The sequence below is a fragment of the Lates calcarifer genome, linkage group LG15 (assembly GCF_001640805.2).
Source record: "Lates calcarifer isolate ASB-BC8 linkage group LG15, TLL_Latcal_v3, whole genome shotgun sequence".
NCBI lineage: Eukaryota > Metazoa > Chordata > Actinopteri > Centropomidae > Lates > Lates calcarifer.
In genome coordinates, this window is record NC_066847.1 from 2641063 (window position 1) to 2662122 (window position 21060).

Below are 21060 nucleotides of genomic sequence, written 5' to 3' on the forward strand. Positions count from 1 at the left end.
AGTTTGATGTAAAATGAGCTGAATAGGTTTTAACATGGTCTCTATGAAACACTCACACACTGGCAGAACTACTGCACTGCCTTTAATATGAGTAAGAGAGCAGTTCTGAAGTGAATATCCTCGTCTGACATGTTTTCAAGATGACAGATATTGAAGTAGCTAGTTATTGTATGCCTAAATTCTGCTGAATTATTTGCTGGCTGGTGATCAAAAGACAGAAAGATTCACTTTGTCAAATCCTGCAGTGTTCTGTCAGCACGTATCTCCATGGATATCCCACCAAGACTAGTTAGACAGGCTGAAAACTATTGGGTTTACGGTAAGCTATTTAGCTAATTAGAACTTTTTCTGCATGGCACTGCCCTGTCAATTTGTTCTAGGTCAATACTGTAAAGTGAGTTCTTATAGCCTCCAAATACATCATTTTGTCAGACAACTGTGACTAGAATAAACAAGATGTGTGCCTCTGCGGGTGGAGAAATTAGATGAGTAATGTTCCTTCTTTCGTAACAGCCACCGGTAAGGTGCCCTTGCACATAGCATCCACAGTCTTACTTTTAATTGTTTTCTTTATGTGGAACAAATTTTTGCTGCGTATTTGATATGTTGTTGAGAATTCCTTTTCTCTTTGATTGGTCATCTGCTGAACACACACTTAACAGCTGGCAAATAGATTCAGATGAAGGAGGCATGTTGGGGAAAATGGTAGCAGTATAGTGTTTGAATGCATGTGACATCTGTGGTCTGCTCACATGTTCAAATGACAATGTTCTCGTCAGACTAAATGAACCACAGCAAACAGGACAAATGTACCAGAGTTCATTCAAAGTGCACTAAATAGATTAGGTGTGAGTGCAAGCTCTAACTAATCTTCCACTGAGGGAGCCCCAGTGAGGGTGAGCTCACCCCCTTTATAGATATTTATTATTTGAGCACTCAGGGTGATATCTACTCTCCAGGGCTACCACACTAATATCAGCCACTGCCTTTTGTTGCACAAAGATTAACTGTGCGGGTTGAGTCTCCCAGCTCATCTCTGTGAAGGATATTTATTGGAATTTCCATCGCCAGGGAAGACTAATGTCCCAGGGCTACCCAGAATGCATCTGTTTTGATTTTGTTGTCTGTGGTCTCGTGGTGGACACTGGCATTGCCACCTCTACTGCTCTGATTGGTTTAGACTATTGTAATGCAACTATCCATCAAGATGTGCTGTCTGTCTGCTGCACTCACTAAAGATTGGATTATTTTCTCTCCATCATTAGCTATACGTGAACATGCTTGAAATTAATTATGCAGATTGATGAGCTTGTGAATATTTATAACCGGTATCTTGAAGCGAAGGTGATGCAATATTGAGCAGGAGGAGAAAGGAATGCAATCAAATCAGAATTCAAAAAAGATCAGGGGAGTTCAAGACTTACATGATTCTTTTCACAAATCACGACAACAGAAATATTAAGGAGTGACGGCCAACACATGGTTTTTCATATGCTGCTGGAACAGGCAGATCGCCAGTACAACCTGTTCCTCCGGCCTAAGAAAACCACGACTCACACTGCTCTAGTTTCTTTTTAGGCCACCACAGAGACCCATGGCTGTTCATAGCTCTCCATCCTTTTCCTCCTATTACTGACACAGTTAGTAAAGCCCACAGCGAAAGGCCATCATTCTGTCTTTTTTAACACTATATTGTTTTTTATCTGCTAAAAATAGAGCAAACCCAGAAAAGCGTGATGAATGACAGGCACATATCCACAGCAGCAGTGAAGAATAGTGCTCAGTACAGATGACACACACTCATCTTTTGGTGAACTTCAGAGTGGTGAGACGCTCATACGCACATGAGCATATGACTTCTGATGGTTGCCATAGTAATGTCCCCCAGGCACAAAGCAATTTTTGGAGTAACTGCTATGGGCACCAGCAGTGCTTCAGCATTGCTGCTTTGATCAAATAGAGACAGTCTTGTGAAGGCCAGGAATCTTTTGAATAGGTTTTGAACAGCAGATTTTGTGTCAGTTTTCTTCACTTTCTACAGTTCAGTGCTTCAATCAGGAATGTAAGCTTATCTCTCAGCCATGCATTTAAAAAATGTTTGCAGTGTATAAGAGCAGTAATTAAATGCCTCTAATGTATTTTGTTGTTATTTTATTCTGCTTGCCCATAATGTTCAGCTGGTAGAACCTTGCACTGTATGGCTCACTTTCCCTGATATAAAAGTCCACATACTATTGAATGTCTAGGATTTTTCCTCCCTCTATTCATTCTCATGGCTGAGAGACAGAAACAAAGCAGGGGCAAGAACATAGGCAAGATCATATGCTTTTGTCGGTGAAAGGACTTTTATAAAAAATGTAGTCTTATTTTTGCAGTTCTGGCCGTGATGTCTTTGGTGATTAGAACTTCTTATATGAACACCTTCATTGCTTAGATATGGGATCAAGGTAACTTTGCTAGAGTGGAACTGAGATGACTACAGGAGCTGTGAGTGGTCAGCATCAATGTCTCGCATTTTCTCCTAGAAGTTTATGATGCCGTCAGAGATAATTGAGTCAAGACAACATAAGGAAAGTTTTAAAAAAAGGCTCACAATGTTCCTTGCTTTCTATCACAGTGAATGAAAAAATTCTAACACTGTGACTACATGGAATATGCTCATGTTCAGTACTGAAGTTACTGAGTAAATGTTCTCAGTTGATTCACAGCACAAAACAGACTGACAGCCTAACAACTGATGCTTTAACACACACATTAGCATGCACACACACCTGTTCCAAGGTACAGGACACTGTAGTGCTCATCATTGACTGCCAGGACGATGTCCGCCACAGTATGTGTGATCTGGTCATCTGTTGGGAGGTCGAGTGGAGCCACACCGACAGGTCGGATCACATCCTCAATTTCTGGGTGGTATCTGATCACCCCCAGGTTTTTGATGTCATTCTGACCTCCTGCTGTCGAGTTTTTGCGGACACACTGGGAGGAGAAGTGATGTAATCAATTCTGAGTCTGGCTGGGAACTTGGATAAACAAAACGCCCTTGGACAAAAAGCTCAAAATTGCTTCTCTTTTATTAACTACTGCTTTTCAAAAATAGCACTTCAATCTTTTTGCTTCTGAAATAAAGGCTGACTCATGCAATTGCATGCTTTTCTCAGGGTTTTTTTTTCCAGATCAGTGTGACCAAAAAAAAAAAAAAAACAGATTGAAAAATCTTGTTGGTTTTTCTTACCATTCCAGGGCGACTGCCAATGAATGGACTGCTGTAGCCCTTCAGTTTACTTGTGGAGAAGGCCTGGTCAATATCTTCGATGGAGTAGGCACAGATCACTGTTCTTCCCCTGTACAAAGACACAAAGAAGAGCAATTATGTCCACTTTTGAGGGACATGCATTGGAACAGCTAGAAATTCTCAGCTGAGTCAGGGCCATAAAACAGTAACTAGCTATAATCCCTAGCAGGTTCTCGTTTCTCTCCTTTTTGGTTTGCCAAAAGAAAGCAAAGCGAATGTTAGAGATGGCGCGATTCAATTAGAGCAAAAATTCTGCACATATCGCAGGGCTTTGTGAATCTGATATAAATGTACAGAGACAAGAGGAAAAGGAGAGAGACGGCAGAGAAATAACACAAAGAACTAGAGTTCAGTCAGAGGCTGAACTGAACTGAAACACACACAGTCAGAGCATTCATGAAGCAAGTCAAAAAGTCACTATGTCGGCGCACACCATTAGAATGAAGCACTGTCTGTTCTTCTGCTTTTTTTGAGACACAGTTTTAGACCCGCCCATTAAAATCCTGAAAATTAAACTGACGGAAAACTGTGAAACGGTCTAACTCCACAACGCAGTAATAAAGAGTAACTAACATAAATAATGTCTTTAGAGACAAATCTCTAAATCTGCTTTACACATACTTTAATCTTTGTGACCAGTTGCAGAGGTTCCAAAATTTGGGGACAACTGTTTTCAGCTATGGATCCCCCTCCCCCTCCCCCTCCCTTGGGTGGTATGCCACTATTTTAGAGTGACACAGAAAGAAAGTGTGCTAATTTTTAACCTTCAGTATTCGGCCACCAACACCTGGTTTCAGTTGGGTTTTCTGTTGCTAGTAGCAACCACAACTGCTCCCAAACAAATATTTATACGCATCCTCTGTCTACTCCACAGGTGCCCCTGCTGGATCACTGTTTTTATTACAACTATTTGTCACTGTAACTTGTTTAACTGTACTATTTCCTTTTTACAATAAGTCTGGTCTGACTCACTCTTCACTTACACACATAGTGAGGGTAGAAAATTAATTTATGTTCAGTAAACTTTGTGAACAATTATTTAGCAGATTCTTATTCCAACAGAGGAGTGATGTTACAGTTAAATGAAACTGACACTGAAAAGACTTTCTTTCAAAATTGGATATTGATTGTGCATGTATTGCATGTCTTTGTTTGTCAGTAGGTGCTGCTGTGTGTGTGTATGAGTGGCTGTTACTCTTTTATTCTTCAGTTTTTAGCTGATTGCACTCTGGACTTAGACAGATGTTCCAGCTCACCATGCGTTGGAAAACAGGCCATACATGACCCCGGCCCTCTTGTCCTGCGCTGTCAGCACCACAGCCTGCTTCATGTTGTTGTACTGCTGCTGAGTATTGCCTGCGCCGCACATCACCCGGGCCTTCATGAAGGTGGTCCATGAGTCTGCCAGGAGGGCTTTAATGCCCCCTTCATCCACCTGGAAATAACATACAATAGCTTTGACAACAAAATCCTATAGGGCGGGCATCCATCCATCCATTATCTATAGAGCAGCCAGGTTACTAAATTTGAATTTCAAGACACAGACCCCTAATCCAGCATACAGGACTCCTTTTCCCTCCCTTCTGAATCATTGACATTTTTTGGGGGGAAAAAGGAAAAAGTTAGCTTTTTCTGACTTGGAGGTTTTTCTGAATTTGGTCCAATATGTCTGCAGCCTTGCTTAGCACAGAGACAGTGCAACCAGCTAGTCTAACTTGCTGGTAGGCGCTCTCCAGCAATTCCAAAGCACACACTGTAAATAGTAAAGTAATACACAAGACACAGAGGTTTAACAAGCAGTTAGCATACGCATTACCGTAGCTATTTAATGAACAGCAACTGCTGTGTTTAATGTAATGTGATAAGCGCGAAGACTGGTATCAGATGGTCATCAAGTATTTAGTATATGCTTTGTTACTCTTCTGACCTACAACAGCTAGGGTCAGAGAAACTGGTTCAAGACCTGTTAAAACCTCATGAAGTTCCCGCCTAAAGTATCAGCTATGCACATTTTCCTAACTCTCAGCAAAATGTAGGTGACTGACAGAGGCTAACAATTTCTCTGAGGCTAACAGCCCTGCAGCTATCTCTCTACTTTAAAAAATATTTTTTGGGAACTATTTAATATTTACAGACTTAGATGAGAAGATTTATACCATCTTCATGTCTGTATGGTAAATGTGACGCTATAGCCAGAAGCAGGCTATTTTAGCCTAAAGACTGAAAACAACCACCCGCACTTCTAAAGCTAATTAAATAGGACATCAACACAGAGAGATGCACAGACTGACTTTCCTGTTTAACTCCTGGCAAGAGAGCAAAGAAGTGTATGTTGAGAAGTATATGACAAAATGTTGTAATAAAAAACTTGAAACATGGAAGCCTTGCTTTTCCGCTCTTATCATTTATCTTTTGATTTGAGTGTCTTTATATGTGATCAATTCAGGAGATAAATCATCAGTCAGACAGAGCAACAGGTGTTTAGCATCTGAAAGCTCATTAGGAAACACCTGCTCTGATTAGAGAGTGAGGTCAGAGAGAAATGCAACATGCAGGGAAGATCATACAGAGCCTAGAAAATATACTAACAGTAGAAGTAAAACACTTTGTTGTATATTTCATCTTCACTCAGAACATTTATTTTTTCAGATTTTGGAGCATTTAATCCTTTAGGTCATTTCATTAGCAATTCACTTAGCCAGTGGTTTTCTCCAGGCCATGTTATTGAGATGAAACAGTCTCAGTGAGCACTCTCTGATCACACTGCTCATAACTCATAATGTGAGGAGAGACTGCAAGAGCAGGAAAAGGTTCAGAGACACCACTTCGTCTCGACCTGGATTTATCCACATTTCCACAAACACAGGCACAGCAGTGTCATTTTTACCGTGCAGATTCGTCCGATGCGGGCCCTGTACGGCTCCTCGTCCACTCTGGCTGTCTTGTTGAACTCACTGAAGAAGAAGTAGATCTCCTCCTTAAACTTTTGCGAAGACGGGATTATGGCTGCACCAGCAAACTGTGGATCTGTGTGATGAGATTTAAACATGAAATGCTCTTTGTTTACAATTTACCATCTCTTAGATTAGGCAGTATTGTCTTCAGTGTCTAATTTCATAATTAAAAACACCTGCCTGATTTAAGGATTATATATGTATGTATGTTAAAACGATATGGTGAGAGGCAACACCAGAGAAAATGGCCGATCACATGTGTTCCTTACTTTTATTTTACTGTAATAAACATAAAATATGTGACAGTTAATGCACCTACACATTATTTTTCCCCATGGGAATGATAGTAGATGATTTACAGAGTACCACCCACCATCTCTATGTTCATTAGTCTAAACCTGTACAGTTTCTGCATGACTCCCTTCCTCCTACTCACTCAGCAGCCAAATGTTCTCCGTCTTCAGGAGTTTCTGGGAGCCAAACGTACGCCGGATTGAGCCGGCGTGACCTCCCACCGACGACATGGCAGAATACAGACTCCCATCTGAGACAGTGAGGAAAAAAGATGGAGAAGAGGAGAAGAGAAGGGTGAGCAGTGGGCAAAAAACGAGAAGGCAGACAGTGAGTGTGATGGATGGGTACAAGGTTCACAAGGAGAGGAAGAGAGATTGGAGCGACACAGAAGGGGATTGACTGAAGCTGGAGGAGAGGAAGACACAGAGAGAACATTAAACACAGAGAGGGAGAGTGAAGACAGAAAATGGAGGCCCAGGAGGCCAAACACAGAATAAAAAACAGGGGTGGAAAAGAAGTGCAAGAGCAAAGAAGACATCACAGCAGACACCAATCACCATATTCTTATAACCCCACTTAGAGCTCTTTCTCCATAGCAACGCAGAGGGGAAGCATTTGAAATCGTGGCAGTAACATCCTAATTAGGAGTGATCGTTATTAGAATGCTGCTCAACTCAAGCGAAGGGTCGGCTCGTTGCCTCAGCAATCGATCCCCATCTGTAAGAGCATCCTGTGGCGCAGACTAACCTCTCACTAATTTCTAAGTGTCTCTACAAACAATCCATCTGCATTAGATGGTTTAACAAACAGACAGTTTGTCCGTCCCTCATTATGCTCTGTTACTACTGAAAGGTTGGTTTAATTCAAAACATCTCTATTTAGTTAATGTGATCCTGCACTACTCCATAATCACACAATTAGGAGTTCCATTCCCCATGGAGAAGAGCAAGACACCAAATCCCTGACTTGTGACTTTGTGAAACTGATGAATCACAAGCCCAACATTTGGCTTTTATTCAGTCCACTGAAGCTGGATTTGCAAAACAAAGTTTTATTATCAGGCCTGTATTTTCAGAGAAACACAGAGGGAATTCTTTCCCCCAGGATTGAGGGTATGCCCTGTCACTTCTACTTTGTGATAGAACCTTTCTTGCTGTCACAGAGTGGCAAAACATGCCCATCATGGCTTCTTTAAATAAGAAGAGTTGTGATTCTGAGAGGAAAACAATAAATATCTTGAAAAAGCAACTTCCATCTGCACAGACGATGATTCGTACGGCATACCAGACAGTCAGTGGTCTGTGGATGTCGAAATGTGGCCAGATATTGAGTTTCCAGAGATATATATGTATGGAGCTTGACACTGAGGGAGTAATGGGAGTAAACAAAATCTGCAGGGCATATACATGCAGTAGATGCATGATCTTATTTCAAAGAATTTACCAGCCTGATCAAGACCACCAGGACTTCAAAGGACATTCAGTTTATTTGTGAAAGCTACGAATGTGCAAAAAATGTGTTATTTCATTATATTTCATTCCAGAAATAGTTTGCTTTGTTACTATTCCACCTTTTCTCTTTAGCATCCAAGTGCCTGTAAAAAAGCCTGAATTCTTTCTGTTTGTGCAATCAGTTGTATAACAGCTCCATTTTAGCAATCGTTCCCATGTTTTTTTCCATGTGAATGCACAATGACAGATGGCTGACTCTTGCATGTTTGGCACTCAGGGCGGTGTGATCCCCTGGTGATGTTACACTTCACAAATTACATGTATGATGTGCTAAGGCACAGGCTCTGGTTACTGTAAAATTGATTTAAAAGCTACTCAAAACGAATGATGACATGATTGTGCTGAGTTTAATCTTTGAAGACTTGAAAACAATAATATAAGTTTGCCCACAAACGAAACATTCAATCAAATACAAGAGAAAGAACCTAATCCTGTTCAAGTAGAGTACATATATTACAGCGAAGTGCTACATGATTTATTAAAATCTGCTAACATATCTATCTTGTGCAGGATTGGCTCTTTTAAAGTATTGTGAAGCACTTTAGATAAAAGCATTTACTCATTTGCATATCACGAATAGCGAGTAATAATGTGAGACAGATCACTCCTGGGACTCACAAGTGTCGCTCAGCTGCTCCCGGCACAAATGAGCAAAGTTAATATCAAGAGTTGAAGATGGCTTTGTTCCAGAATAAGATATTTGAAAAAGTGACACCTTTGAAAAGAGATGAGAGTTCTGAAATGGTGAGACTTACTTTTATATAATGGAACATAGTGAGACTTCAATCAAGGTACTTAGTTGTTTGATTCTCCCCAATTACCTCACTTGTTGGGGTTAAAATATCTGATTAAGTTAAGGGGACACTGTGGTTTTGGTTAATATAACTACTTTGTTTACTGTAGGCAGCCTTAAAGCTTTATGAAATCATATCTCCGGCTGCTGGTTGTGGGTATTATCAGGTTCACTGGCAACACTAAAAGTCATTTTTGTCAAAAATGTTTCATATTAGTGTTTTCCTTTGCTGATATTAAATCATGAAGAATGTGTGATTATGTTTTTGTAAGGTTCTGTTTCTTTTCCCTCCAGGAAATTACTCCTTGTAGTTCTTCTGCAAACAGACGTGTACTTTTTCTCTTGTTACCTGCAGGCAGACTGATGGACCTTTGGGAAGGGTAAGGTGGTGAGATGTCAGAGGCTGACGCTATCTGCCCGCTGCCCTGGACATCAGTCAGCACAGTGTCATTTACCTGCAGAGGGAGTAGACATCTGAGCCCGGAGGAAGTCTAGCATTTTAAATCCAGTTTAGTACAGATGTATGTCTCTATACATTATACATTAAACATCTTACAGTTTGCTATTATAAGACCATATTAATTACTGAATGAAAACATCCTCCATGGCAATAAATAACACCCGGGTTTCATCTAACCATTAGGAGAAATAAGCGAGTGAATAAATAAATACTAATTGCATTCGATCTTGAGACTGTTCAGGCTCGAGGTGAAGTAGCACAGCAGCAAACAATAAAAGTGGGATGTTTCCAGTGCTGCAGAAGAACATGTAGCAGCCTTTCAAGGAATTTTTCGTAAGAAACTCTTACCAGCATCCAGCACCTGGGGCTTCCAGCATTTGTCCCACATACTATGAATGTGTCGTTTACTTTCTGAATGACTGTGATGAAATTATCACACTCCAGCTGTGGGAAAAAAGAAGTATGAGTGAGACAAAAAGAGTGGGACAAAGCCAGAAAATGAGGCAGAAACAGGAGAGAGAGGCAGAAAAATACACAGATAGGAAAAGGGATTAAAGATGCAGAGAGACACAGCAGCAAAAAAAAGGAAAAAGTGGAGGGTGTGTGCAAGAGTGATTAGAGAAAAAGGGACAGTACAAAGGGAGAGAGGAAAATGAGAACGACCAAGGGGTTGAGAAAAACCAAACAGAGGAAGAGAGGAAGGTGGAATAGAGCAAAGGAGAAACAAAGCAGGAGTACAAAACAAAACAGATTGAGTTGAAAAAGCGGATTGCTCAGACAGAGAGATGTAAGAAAAAATTGGAGGTGATCCATGCTCTAAACATTTTTGGCAGACAGCACACAGGAGGCTTAGCCCTGCAGTACAGCACTGCAATATTCCATATGCATCACTTATTCATTAAGTACAGAAAATAGACTGCTTTCCCCAAGACATTACTGAATGGAGCATGAAAATGAATACAGAGTACAACCTAAAGTGGTAAATTCTGGTCTTAGGTCGCAGCAGCGCTCCTGTTGAAAGTGCATCTTTAACAAAAATGCGATAAGTGCTTTTTTAGAAAAACAATCAAACAATCAAAAAATCTTGTTGGAAGTGGAAAACTGAAGACAGAAGAAGTACATCGCTAAATCCAAAAAGCAGGACCAGAGCTTGTGTAAGTGTGTGTAGGTGGATATGTAGGTGGATGGGTAGGCGGGTGGGTAGGCTGATTTTTATTTTTTTTTTTCTATCATGTGTACGGAAGTTTGTATGTTCTTACTTTGTATACCTCTGTTCTTTTGAGAGATAGTTTGAGTTCAGGCATCTTGCAAAGGTCGTCCACACTTCTCCAGGGGATTTATGAGCAGATTTAAGGTTAAGGATTGGTTTGAGACTGACATATATCTGATGGAAAAACAGATAAGAACCTGTCTTGCTGAAGCCAGCAGCTGATGTTAACCGTACATCAGTCTCCTTCAGTCATATCATTTCTGACTAGGGAGAAGCTGGTCTCAGCTGTTTTTGTTATTTTATTTTTTTGATGCATCATGTTCTGTTGCTTTGCTGCACTGCCATTCAAGAAGCTCTCAGGGCTGCTGAAGGACAATGTTCATTAGATTACAAACCCAGGATCCATAGATGTTACATCCATATTTCATGATTCCACACCAACTTAGGAAGTGTCCCCTTCATGCAGAATATCTGGGTGTTGGGTTTCTGACTTTCATGCAGGAGACCAGACTGTAGCCTCGAGCCTTCCCTATCTTTAACTATTGTTTTTGTCGCCTAATCTCAACCATACCCTAATCATGACCATACCATAATTATTGTAGATTTTTGAATAAGCTCCTCTACAGCTACAGAGGACATTGTACAACTGTTTTCATAGGCTGAGTCGTACTCCTTGGGACCACCACTGCTCTCTAAGTGTAAAAACAGTGGAGTGCCCTTTTTAGCAAACTTCTCTGTAGTTAATCTCAAACTGAAAGCCCCCTGGTGAAAGTAGATGGTCATTCAGGATGAAGACTTGTAGGTTTGTGCTATATTTGTCCTTGGTGTTGTTGGGCTCAGCCTTCAAAAACTGTGTGCACTCTAGACAAACTGAAGCTGAGATGAATAGACAGTCACAAAACTCTGTGGCCTTGGAGATAATTGGAAATGCAGTCTGTCTATCAAACTAGGTGTGCTACCTACTGTTAACCTCCTATCTCTGTCTCACTCCAGTGATAATGTTTTCCACAAACCCTGTGGCAGTCTATCACTGCTGGAATGCTGCCTCCTGTCCTTCATTGCCTTCCAAGCGCCATTGGCTTTATTGGGAAGATTTACTGCGTCACTCAGAACGTTCTCATTTTCCACCATCTGCCACTGCCAGACTCACTGGAATCTTCAGCTGTGTTTGTGCAGGAAACTCCACAACTACAGTAACACTTTTTTTTGTTGTGGATATGGGTGGCTTAGACTCGTCTTAAGATTTTTCACTTAAAACAAGCCTGCCATTGAGCCAGTTCTATAGACTAAGAGAAGTTGCAGTTCAAAAATGAAATCATGCAATAGTTTTCAAAGATAAGGTACTCAGACATCTAACTCTGTGATGACCAGTTCTCACAAGAACAGAGAGTTGATTCAGCAAAAGGAGAAATATACCAGACCATAATGTATCATTGTTGAAAAACATTGAAATGAGTCATAGAAGTGGTGACACTGAAAAATCTTTGCTGCTAAGACAATGCTTCAGAATATAAACCCTTAAAACCTTACCCTGTAATGGCCTGGGTGAAGAGTACAGTCCAGTAGTCTTTCTGTAAAAAGTTTAGTTGCTTTTGGTCCTAGGTATTCACAGTTTTGGCTGCGTGCCTGATGTATTCTTAGGTCCAAAAAAACATCTTCTATAGGGTTTCTATAGATATTACGTAAGTCAATCTCTCCTTTAAATTCTAATGTGAATATGTGGAGACACTACTTTAGCTGTTTAACTGAACACTTGCACTCAAGCTATCACCTACTCAAATTTCAACTTGTTAAATTCAGACATGTCATTTTGAGATGGCATAATCATGTCTAGTTAGCATAGCCACATATGGACAAGAGCAGCAAGAGAAATTTTCATCACATGGACTCTAATGGCTAAACAGATACAGAGGGTTTTACCTACTACAGAAAGTAGATTGTTAGATTTCAAGTTGCGTATTACATTTGGCTAAGTAGATAAGTGAAAATTAATTTCCTTTTTTGCTATCAAGCGAATGCAAAACTTGACCCTGAGTATAAATGGAAAATTAGTTTGAACGATCTAGTTAATTTCCTGTAATTATATAGCTGCATCAAAGTTAATGTGGAAATGATTCATTAATGGAAAATGGTAAAAATGTTTTTGGTATTTTAAGAACAGCCTTTAAATACCAAGACATCAGATTCTTTTGCCAGGCTGAGCCTTTTTCTTTTTTGTCATTTGGATTTTTTTCTGTGACAAGCAGTATTTTAAGCAGCAGTGTATCCAGCACTTCTTACAATAATTCTTCAGCCTCTGAGAATTTAAACGCTCAGTTGAAGCCTTCCCACACTATTAGATTCATTTTTGGTTTAATAATGTAAAAAATATCCTGTGACACCTTCAATCCCTCCACGGATTCTCATTAAATTATTCACTGAAATTAACAATTCACTCATTTGTACATTTTTTGGTTTGCTTGTTTTGAGGTGAAGCTGCCTCCTGTGTAATTGTATCTCATCTGCATAAATTTGCATATTTTGTTTTTTTATTTATTTGTTATTATATGTTTAGTTGAACAATTTAGTCTCTTAAGTCTAAATAATTATCTAAATAACTGTATTAAACATTGAACTGAACATTGTGGTACTAACCTTGCTGTAGTGCAACTGCAGATGATGATGATGATGATGATGATGATGATGATGATGACAATGGTAACGAGAAACTGGATGCTGTTGATGATGATGCACAAATGGAGGAGGGAAATACTTTGCGGGGTCTGACAGTCAGGATGTGTTCCTACCTCGAGTGGCGCAGCCTTTGCCTTGCACGTATCAATCGCAGTCTGATCAGATGCCGCTGGGATCTGTGGGAGGAAGGACTGTTTAGTTTGTGCCAAGTTCTCTCACACCGCTCTGTTTCAGCATGAAAACGGTGACCCTGCTGCTGCCTCTAAAACACGGTCCTCACAGAATCCACCTTGTTAGCTAACACTATTCTGTGATTTTCACTGCATTCAAGGAGTTATTTTGCCATTAAATGTGTAATGTATATTTTTGCTGTACCCCTGCTTTTCCCTCAACCTGCCTCTTATACATCACATTTCCCAGAATTTCTTTCACAACCCCCAAAACAATGGGCATGAACTTGTTGCTGTCAGTGTGTGTTGACTGAGAGAGCAACAGAAAGTGAAATACAAAGAGGTAAACTGAATTTATCCTTTTGAGAAAACTGCTGAGCATTGCGCCCTTCAGTCAAACCAGTCTTGTTTTCTCCATTGTGAAGTAAGTTTACTGACCCTGTAATAATAAATATTTACCTCTATAGTTGTTGAATCTCAAAAAAATAAGTCGCTCTTTGCTCTTTCATTCTGTGTGGCTGACAGCTGGAGCTGATGTTTACTGATGCTGTTTTTTATAATTGAAAACTGTAGCTTTTTGACCGATTCTCCTCCTGACTGACTTGCACCAGGAATAACCTGATAAAATGTCACTTAAAGGATAAGTTCATTATTTTTTAAACCAAGGCCTTATTTTCACATTATTTGGGGGTAAATGATTGATGGGGACAAAAATCAGTAGAATCAGTGCAGTATTGTGCAAGAGTGGTGTATCCTGCAAACAGCTGGTGAAATGTAATCCAGTGGGCAATTGTTCACATCAAAGTACATCCACTAAAGAGCTTGTTTTTGCTACGAACAGACTCAGATTGTTCTAAGTGTCTGACAGCATTATGGGTGGGATTCCTACAGAGACAGAACTTTTTATTCAAGATTTTATTCAGTTTACTCATTTTAGTTTAACCAGAAACATCGCTATATATATCAGCCGCACTCCACTGACAGAAACAGGAATTTTACCGAGCAGAACACAGCTGTTGCTGGAATACCGCTGCCTCGGTTGGTTAGTTTGTTGTGTTGTTGTGTGGTACTTTTATTTATGTAAGGATATGAATACTTCTCCCACCACTGAAAGATACACCTGTTACACCATTCTTGCTCAGTACAATACAATCCTGCACTGATTCCAAAGATTTTTGTCCTTATCAATCATGTACATCCAAAAACATGGAAATAAACTGCTCAGGTTCAAAAATCCTAGAGTTATGATATGTATCTTTTAGTCTCTCAATTCCAAACACATGACCAGTCACTGTTTTTCCACGTGTTGTTTTTTCTCCACTGAGGAAAACCCTACACTAAGCCTGCAATCATTCCGAAAAATGGGTCATATGATGAAACACCAGGCTTACAGTCTCTTCAATTTGTTAGGCTAGTCAGTGCTAACACAGTAACCCACACACTGTGTAATCTTGAGCCTGTGTTGACATTATTAGCTCAGTGAATTATGTTTTCTCTCCTCGCAGAGAGAGAAATAAGTGTAGCTTCATTAATGTATGCGTGGTGCATCGTCCTCGGCCTTCACTGGATAACTGGATGTGCTGAACTGGGTCAGGCCAGCTGTCTGATCTCTTTCTGCCCTCTCTGGCTCACTGTGTTGCCTTCACAGCAGGAGGGGGAACTATATTTGTTTTCAAACCCCACAGTCTGGCAAACAGCAATGGAGGAAATATATATTTTTGAAGTAATAGTAGTAATTGGTTCAGTTTTACTTACTGCAATTTTATAAGCACATTTAAAACACAACAAATTACATCTCATTTTATAGCAGATCCACACAGGTTGTTTATTTTAAAGTAGTGTTTTAATGTATCAAAAACTCACACATGATCACACAAGATCACCAGCCACTATATTTCTCACAGGATTAGTGTTACACTTTGTAAGAAAACAATGTCTGCCTGTGCTCTGATGAGAAAACAGATACAATTCTCATGTCTGTGCATTAAGTGTAGAGCTGAAGCCAGCAGGCGGTTGGCTTACCATAACATAAAAACTGGAAGCAGGTTCTCTCCAAAGTTCAGATATTCACCTACCAACACATCTAAAGCTCACTAATTAACATTTTCTGACAGAAATTAAAACCAACAAATTATGGTTTTATGGGTGTTTCCGGTGTTGTAACATTTTTATTGAACAACAGGTGCAGAGATATCCCAGAGTCCAGTCAGTCAGTGGAGAACTGGGAGATGGATGAACAGTTTTTATTAAGAAATTGTTGGAGAGAGCTAGGCTGGCTGTTTCCCCTGCTTTCCAATTGTTATGCTAAGCTAGACTAGTTGCCTGCTGGGTCCAGCTCAATACTTAACACACTGATCGTACACACAGTCCAGCCCAGTACAGCCCAATTTCTTGCTCACAGGTACCTCAGCAGAGACAATGGGGAAGGGCAAAAGGGGTATATTGCAAAGGTGGACTGTTGTCCAACCTTTAAAGCAGCAGGGGGGGTAGTTACAGAGATGAACAGATGTCTGTATAAAAGGGAAAACCAGCGCACCTCTGATTTTGCAATGCCACTATGCTATCTAAAATCACACACTGGGGCTGAATTACATTGGCTTTGTTCAGTTCAGTGTAAACAAGGAAAGGTGGTGTAATCAAGGGTCTTCTTAATGGCAATATTGTGCTATCTCTGTGCAAAGACTGATAAAGATGTAACTTGCCTCACCTTAACAACTGCAGTGGGAAAGTAAGGGAGATGTCAATCACACACACAAAAGCCAAAAAGTGCTGGGAGGAAGTTTAATCGGGCGACATGAGTGAAAACATGTGTAGGTGTTAACTGTGGTGGGCCTTTCATTCTGTTTACAGACCTGCCTCTTCAACCTTTTACCAGCCAGCATAAGTTTTATGTACAAGCAGCACTTCCAAACACTGGTTAGCTGCCAAAGTGGCTTTTGAAGTGGACTGACTTAAAGACTTGGCAGTATTGAGCCTCTGGTTGGTGAGTGATCTTTAATAACTTCTCTACATGGCAGCAGAGTGGTTCCCAAATTTAAAAAACTGACTGACTGTAAGAAGCTGAGGGATTCAGTCCCCCAAAACATCCAAGTGTCTGCATACAAGTCAGCAAAATCTGGTAAAAGTGTACCTGCAGGTCGCGGACCCCTCTGTCAGTGAATGTCAACACGTAGATCATCGCCTGGCCACCCACGTACAGCGTGTCGCTCCCTTCCTGATGGTACATGCTGATGTAGTTCTCAGGTTTGGTAAAGTGGAACCTGGAGGGCTCTGAGGGTCAGAATGAAATATATTAGAGGGATGAGCTGGCAGATGAGAGCTTTGCTGAAGTGCACTTTTGTTTTTATTGTTAAAATCTATGTTTGTATTTGTGCAATGAAAATATGCCCTGTGGTAATAACGTTTAATTAATGAACCAAACTCATTGAATTTATTCTAAAAACAAGACCAAAAACAACAAAGCAACATTTTTGGATTATAATAACATACTTGAGAAGGAGAAGGAAGATGAATATATACAGATATTTTCAAATAACAGACAAAAAGCAGTTTCCAAATGATAGGAAATCCATAAAATCAAAAGCTAAAGCAAAAAAACAAAAAGGCTATTATAAAAATGAAGACTCATAGAGGTCAAACACAATAATGAAAGGTCAATGCACGAAAGCAAAACTGAGTTTCAGTAAGTTATTTGCAAAGATGATCCAGATTTAGCCACCCTAAGCTCCTCAGGCAGGTCGAATCAAAGTCTAGAGGCCCTGATGGCAAAGAGCCAAACCTCTGGTTTTTAATCTACATTTAATCTGCCATCAATATAGACGCTAGCTCGAGGAGTCCTGGCTATGAACCTGCGCTATTCACTAAAACACTTGATCTGACGTTGCTGCCCTTTGTGGATTTAGATTAAACACAGGAACCTGGCTTGGGTGCTTGAGGAAAAGGGCATTTGGTAGAAGCATAAATATCACTGAAATAATCATGTAGGAAAATCCCATCGCAGACACTTGGTTGAATTATGCTCCGGACACCTCCAGAAGGCTCAAAAGTACATTTGGGCTTCTCTGAATCACCCGTCCAATCAGACTCACACTTACCTACACTGCATCTGTGCCTGCATTTAGAAATAGAATACAATCCCTGCTACTAACTAATGTAGGTTACATGCAGAACATGTACTTAAAGATATTGAAGAGTTCTACAGAAAGTGCCATGTCAAAAATGAGTGGTATGTTAATTATATGGGCAGTTTAGTTTAGTATTAGCTTTCTTCCCCAGAAATTTCTCCATTAATTTTCACTTCAGAAAATTCTAATCTGAAGAGTTTAAAAGTTTTGAATCAAACCAACAGCTATCATTTTTTCAGAAATAAAACAATAATGTTTAAAATCCAATTAGCAGAAAATATTATAAACAGGGCCATGACCAGATAATTTCAAAAGGGGGTTAATAAAAGTTATTTGCTTTTCTTATACAGCTTCCATTTTCCACTTAATGTTCAACAAAGATACTTCATGAGTAGAAAATTAAAATGTATTTCCAAACTAATGATGTGTTTTACTCCTGACATTTCAATATAAACACATACACTAATAATGACAGCAGATGATTATACGGTTACGGATATATGGTATTTGTAATGATTTTCTCCTCATCCCTGACATAAAAAGACATCTCATCTTGACAGCACAGCCAGGATGAAGTGGTGGTGATCAGTGATACAGGTTGCTAGCCAACCAACTAAGTTTCTATGGAAACAGGGGCCTCTTTTATTGGTGGCAATCTAATTGATGAAGCTTATACTTCACAAGGAAGTGAAGAATGTACAAGGAAGGCCAATGTGGCTGATGGTTTAGGTAAGAACAGGCTGTATACAGTATAATCATTTCAGTGTCTGACAATCTTGAGAAGAACATTCTGTCGCTGGCAAAGCACACTGAGAGAACGCTATGAATATTTGCTTTGGAAGTTATCAAGCAAATCCTCACAGCCCAAGTAAGCCTCTGTTGATTCAGTCTGGCTTCAACAACAGAGAAGAGGTTAATCACCTGTTGGACAGACCCACATCAAGCTAAAAGAAAGTACAAAATAAAAGCTGAATACAAATAAATGGCTGGTGTTCACCCGCATGCTGCCCTACCAGCAGCTACTCATGCCAAAGACTTTATATTTCTTTAGCAGGAGTTGTACGAAACTTAAATCCACACAACAGATTTCTTTTTGTTTGGAAAATTTGACCATGGAAAAAAACAAAGACAAAGCTGCAAAGGCTTCATACACTTCAACTGATTTGTGAAAATCTGTATGACAAGTCAAAAGTAAGTTTAAACCATTTATTTTGAGCTTTTTGCTGTTTTGACCACAACCATAACCCTTAAATGACAGCCAATCAGATGGCTGGTTAAGGATATCAAACAAATTGCTATCTGTTTCTAAACTTTTCATTAATTTGATATTGTTGACAAGACTTTACAGACAACTGAGCTCAACATGACAAAAGCCTGCTACATGAGACAAAGGTAATTATGGTGTTAGCAGCCAATATTCTCAGCCAGCACTTGTCTCAACTTTCCAGTTTTCATTGAGTTTATGTTTGAAGTTTCAAAACCTTTGTGGCACGTTTACCACAACCTGCAAAGCGTCCTGTTAAAGCCACCCTGTGGAGTTTCTGACCACTAGTAGCGCTACGAAGCAATGTTTTTATGAGTGGGTCCCAGTTTTGTTTGTTCATGTGAGTGACACAATACACTTCCCTGTCATCAGTTTCACTGTACTCCACCAATCTACAAGTGGCAGTAACGTGGCACCCAAAGAGAAGGAACAACCCACAATGAGTTTTGGTTCGTAACAGTGAATGTGACAGAACTGTCGGAACAGAATATACAGTCCTTCTAACAGTGTCTTTTTCCATGTCTTTCTAACATGATTTCAAAGGGTTGGACATATACTACAAAAATGTCACAGTCTATGTAATTTGGAGTCTTCGCTCTTGTGTTTCTTTTTCTTTTTCTTTGGACATTTAATCATTGCTGCTTGGTGAAAACCTTGAATTTTCAAAAGGTCAGCTTTTCAGGAGCCAAGAAAAACAGCGTTGTTTTTTTATCTTGACGACAACAACAAAAAACCCCAAAAAGGCTTCATTAAACTCAGGGGTTGGAGAGTTCCCTTACCCTCAGAGGAGCATGTAATCCTTGAAAGAAGTTAAAACATTTTCAAATCAGTGAGTCACTTTTAAAAAGCCAAATTCCTAATTGTACTAATAAATGTGCTAATTAAAGAAGAGTAAAGCACAGATGTTATTTGTGGGAATAGTTTCCACTTATACATGAATAAAGCATTCCTGGTGGTGAGAAAAACAGCCACAGGAAAGTCAAACAGTTTTTGATATAGAGGCTTTTGAAGCTTTTCTGTTTGGCATTGGCAAATGACAGCTGCTATTTTATTTACATAGAATCATTCACTGCAAAGTTGCTTTGTAGATGGACCTCGAGCTGCTCCATTATGGACGTGACGAGAAAATTCTATCAGGCTCATGGTTAGAGTTTTTGAATTGATGTCTTCCGGCCTCCAACTGAGAGAGAGAGAGAAGGTCAACTCAGCAATGGCTGAACTTTGGCAAAATGTTCTGATATTTAGCATGCAGCTGCAGATGTCAAATTAGTCTTGAAGTGAGCTGTTGTCTCTCTCTCAAACTCTCACTGCCTTTGTCTCGTTCTTTGAATTTGTCTCCATTTCTCTCCTCTTTCACTCTCTTTATGTCTCTGACAGATCCTTTGTTTGTCTTACCTTGCCTCTCTCTGCCTTTTAACTTCCTTGTCACTCTCAAGCAGACATTTTCAACATAAGGTGTGTGAACATAGCGTAACATAATGTTCAGTAAAGTAAGGCAGACTTTCATTGTCTCTCACATCATTCACTCCCTAATCCAAATCCAAATCCAAATGCATACAAATACTGAAGAAGTGAGAAGTACAAAGCATCACTCACCAATTTTTCTCCTTTTTCTTCTTGAAAAAACACACACATACTTTACACTTCCATTCAGCTCTGTGGAGCTTTCTAGCATCTTTCAACACATTGTTTTGGCTTTATTGCCTGAATCTTTGCTGTTTTGGTTCTGTCTCACCGTCATTTCTATCAGCAGCAGCCAGGAGTTTTCAGAGAAACAGCTCTGATAAATCCATGTTATGCTTCCAAACAGCACACAAACAAAAGTTAGCAACTACTGGTGAGCATAATGGAGCATTTAGCTGCTCAGGAGCCACATGTACTTGCTGAGGACCTGTGGTCCAGATGAGCACAGACATCTGCCCCAAAATGGCCAAAGAAAATTGGATTCATTTGCACAAACCTGTACTCAGTGCCCAGTTTAAGAACAACTGGCTAAAACTAATGTAGTCTAATACACCAGATCAGCAAAAACCTGTGAAGGCTGTAATGTTCTGTATTGTTGGAGCTATTTTAGAGGAGGAGTTGATTCAGCTTATGCTGAAGTTTATCATGATGCTGAATAACATTGTGTTATACTGAAAGAGAATATTTTGTCTACCTCATTTATATTTATAGGAGTAGGATTAAACCCCATGAAACTGTTTGATCAAAACTATAAATTATAACCTTCATTGAGTTAGAACTGATTGTACTTGTACCCTCATAGCTGTTTGTTTGGGAGGGATGAATTCACAATTTTTTTATGACATTTT

General features: G+C 39.8%; 1 protein-coding gene across 1 annotated transcript in view; it reads right to left on the reverse strand.

Annotated features, from left to right (window-relative positions):
• Positions 1-21060, reverse strand: part of si:ch211-113g11.6 (uncharacterized protein LOC559008 homolog) — a 31745-nt gene that overhangs the window by 8497 nt on the left and 2188 nt on the right. Inside the window, exons 2-10 of the mRNA XM_051076090.1 lie at positions 16491-16630; positions 13304-13366; positions 9656-9751; positions 9197-9302; positions 6686-6793; positions 6183-6322; positions 4552-4730; positions 3236-3344; positions 2772-2979 (exon numbers count right to left, since the gene is read on the reverse strand). Coding sequence (XP_050932047.1) covers positions 2772-2979; positions 3236-3344; positions 4552-4730; positions 6183-6322; positions 6686-6793; positions 9197-9302; positions 9656-9751; positions 13304-13366; positions 16491-16630 — 1149 coding nt within the window. The remainder of the gene's footprint in view (positions 1-2771; positions 2980-3235; positions 3345-4551; positions 4731-6182; positions 6323-6685; positions 6794-9196; positions 9303-9655; positions 9752-13303; positions 13367-16490; positions 16631-21060) is intronic.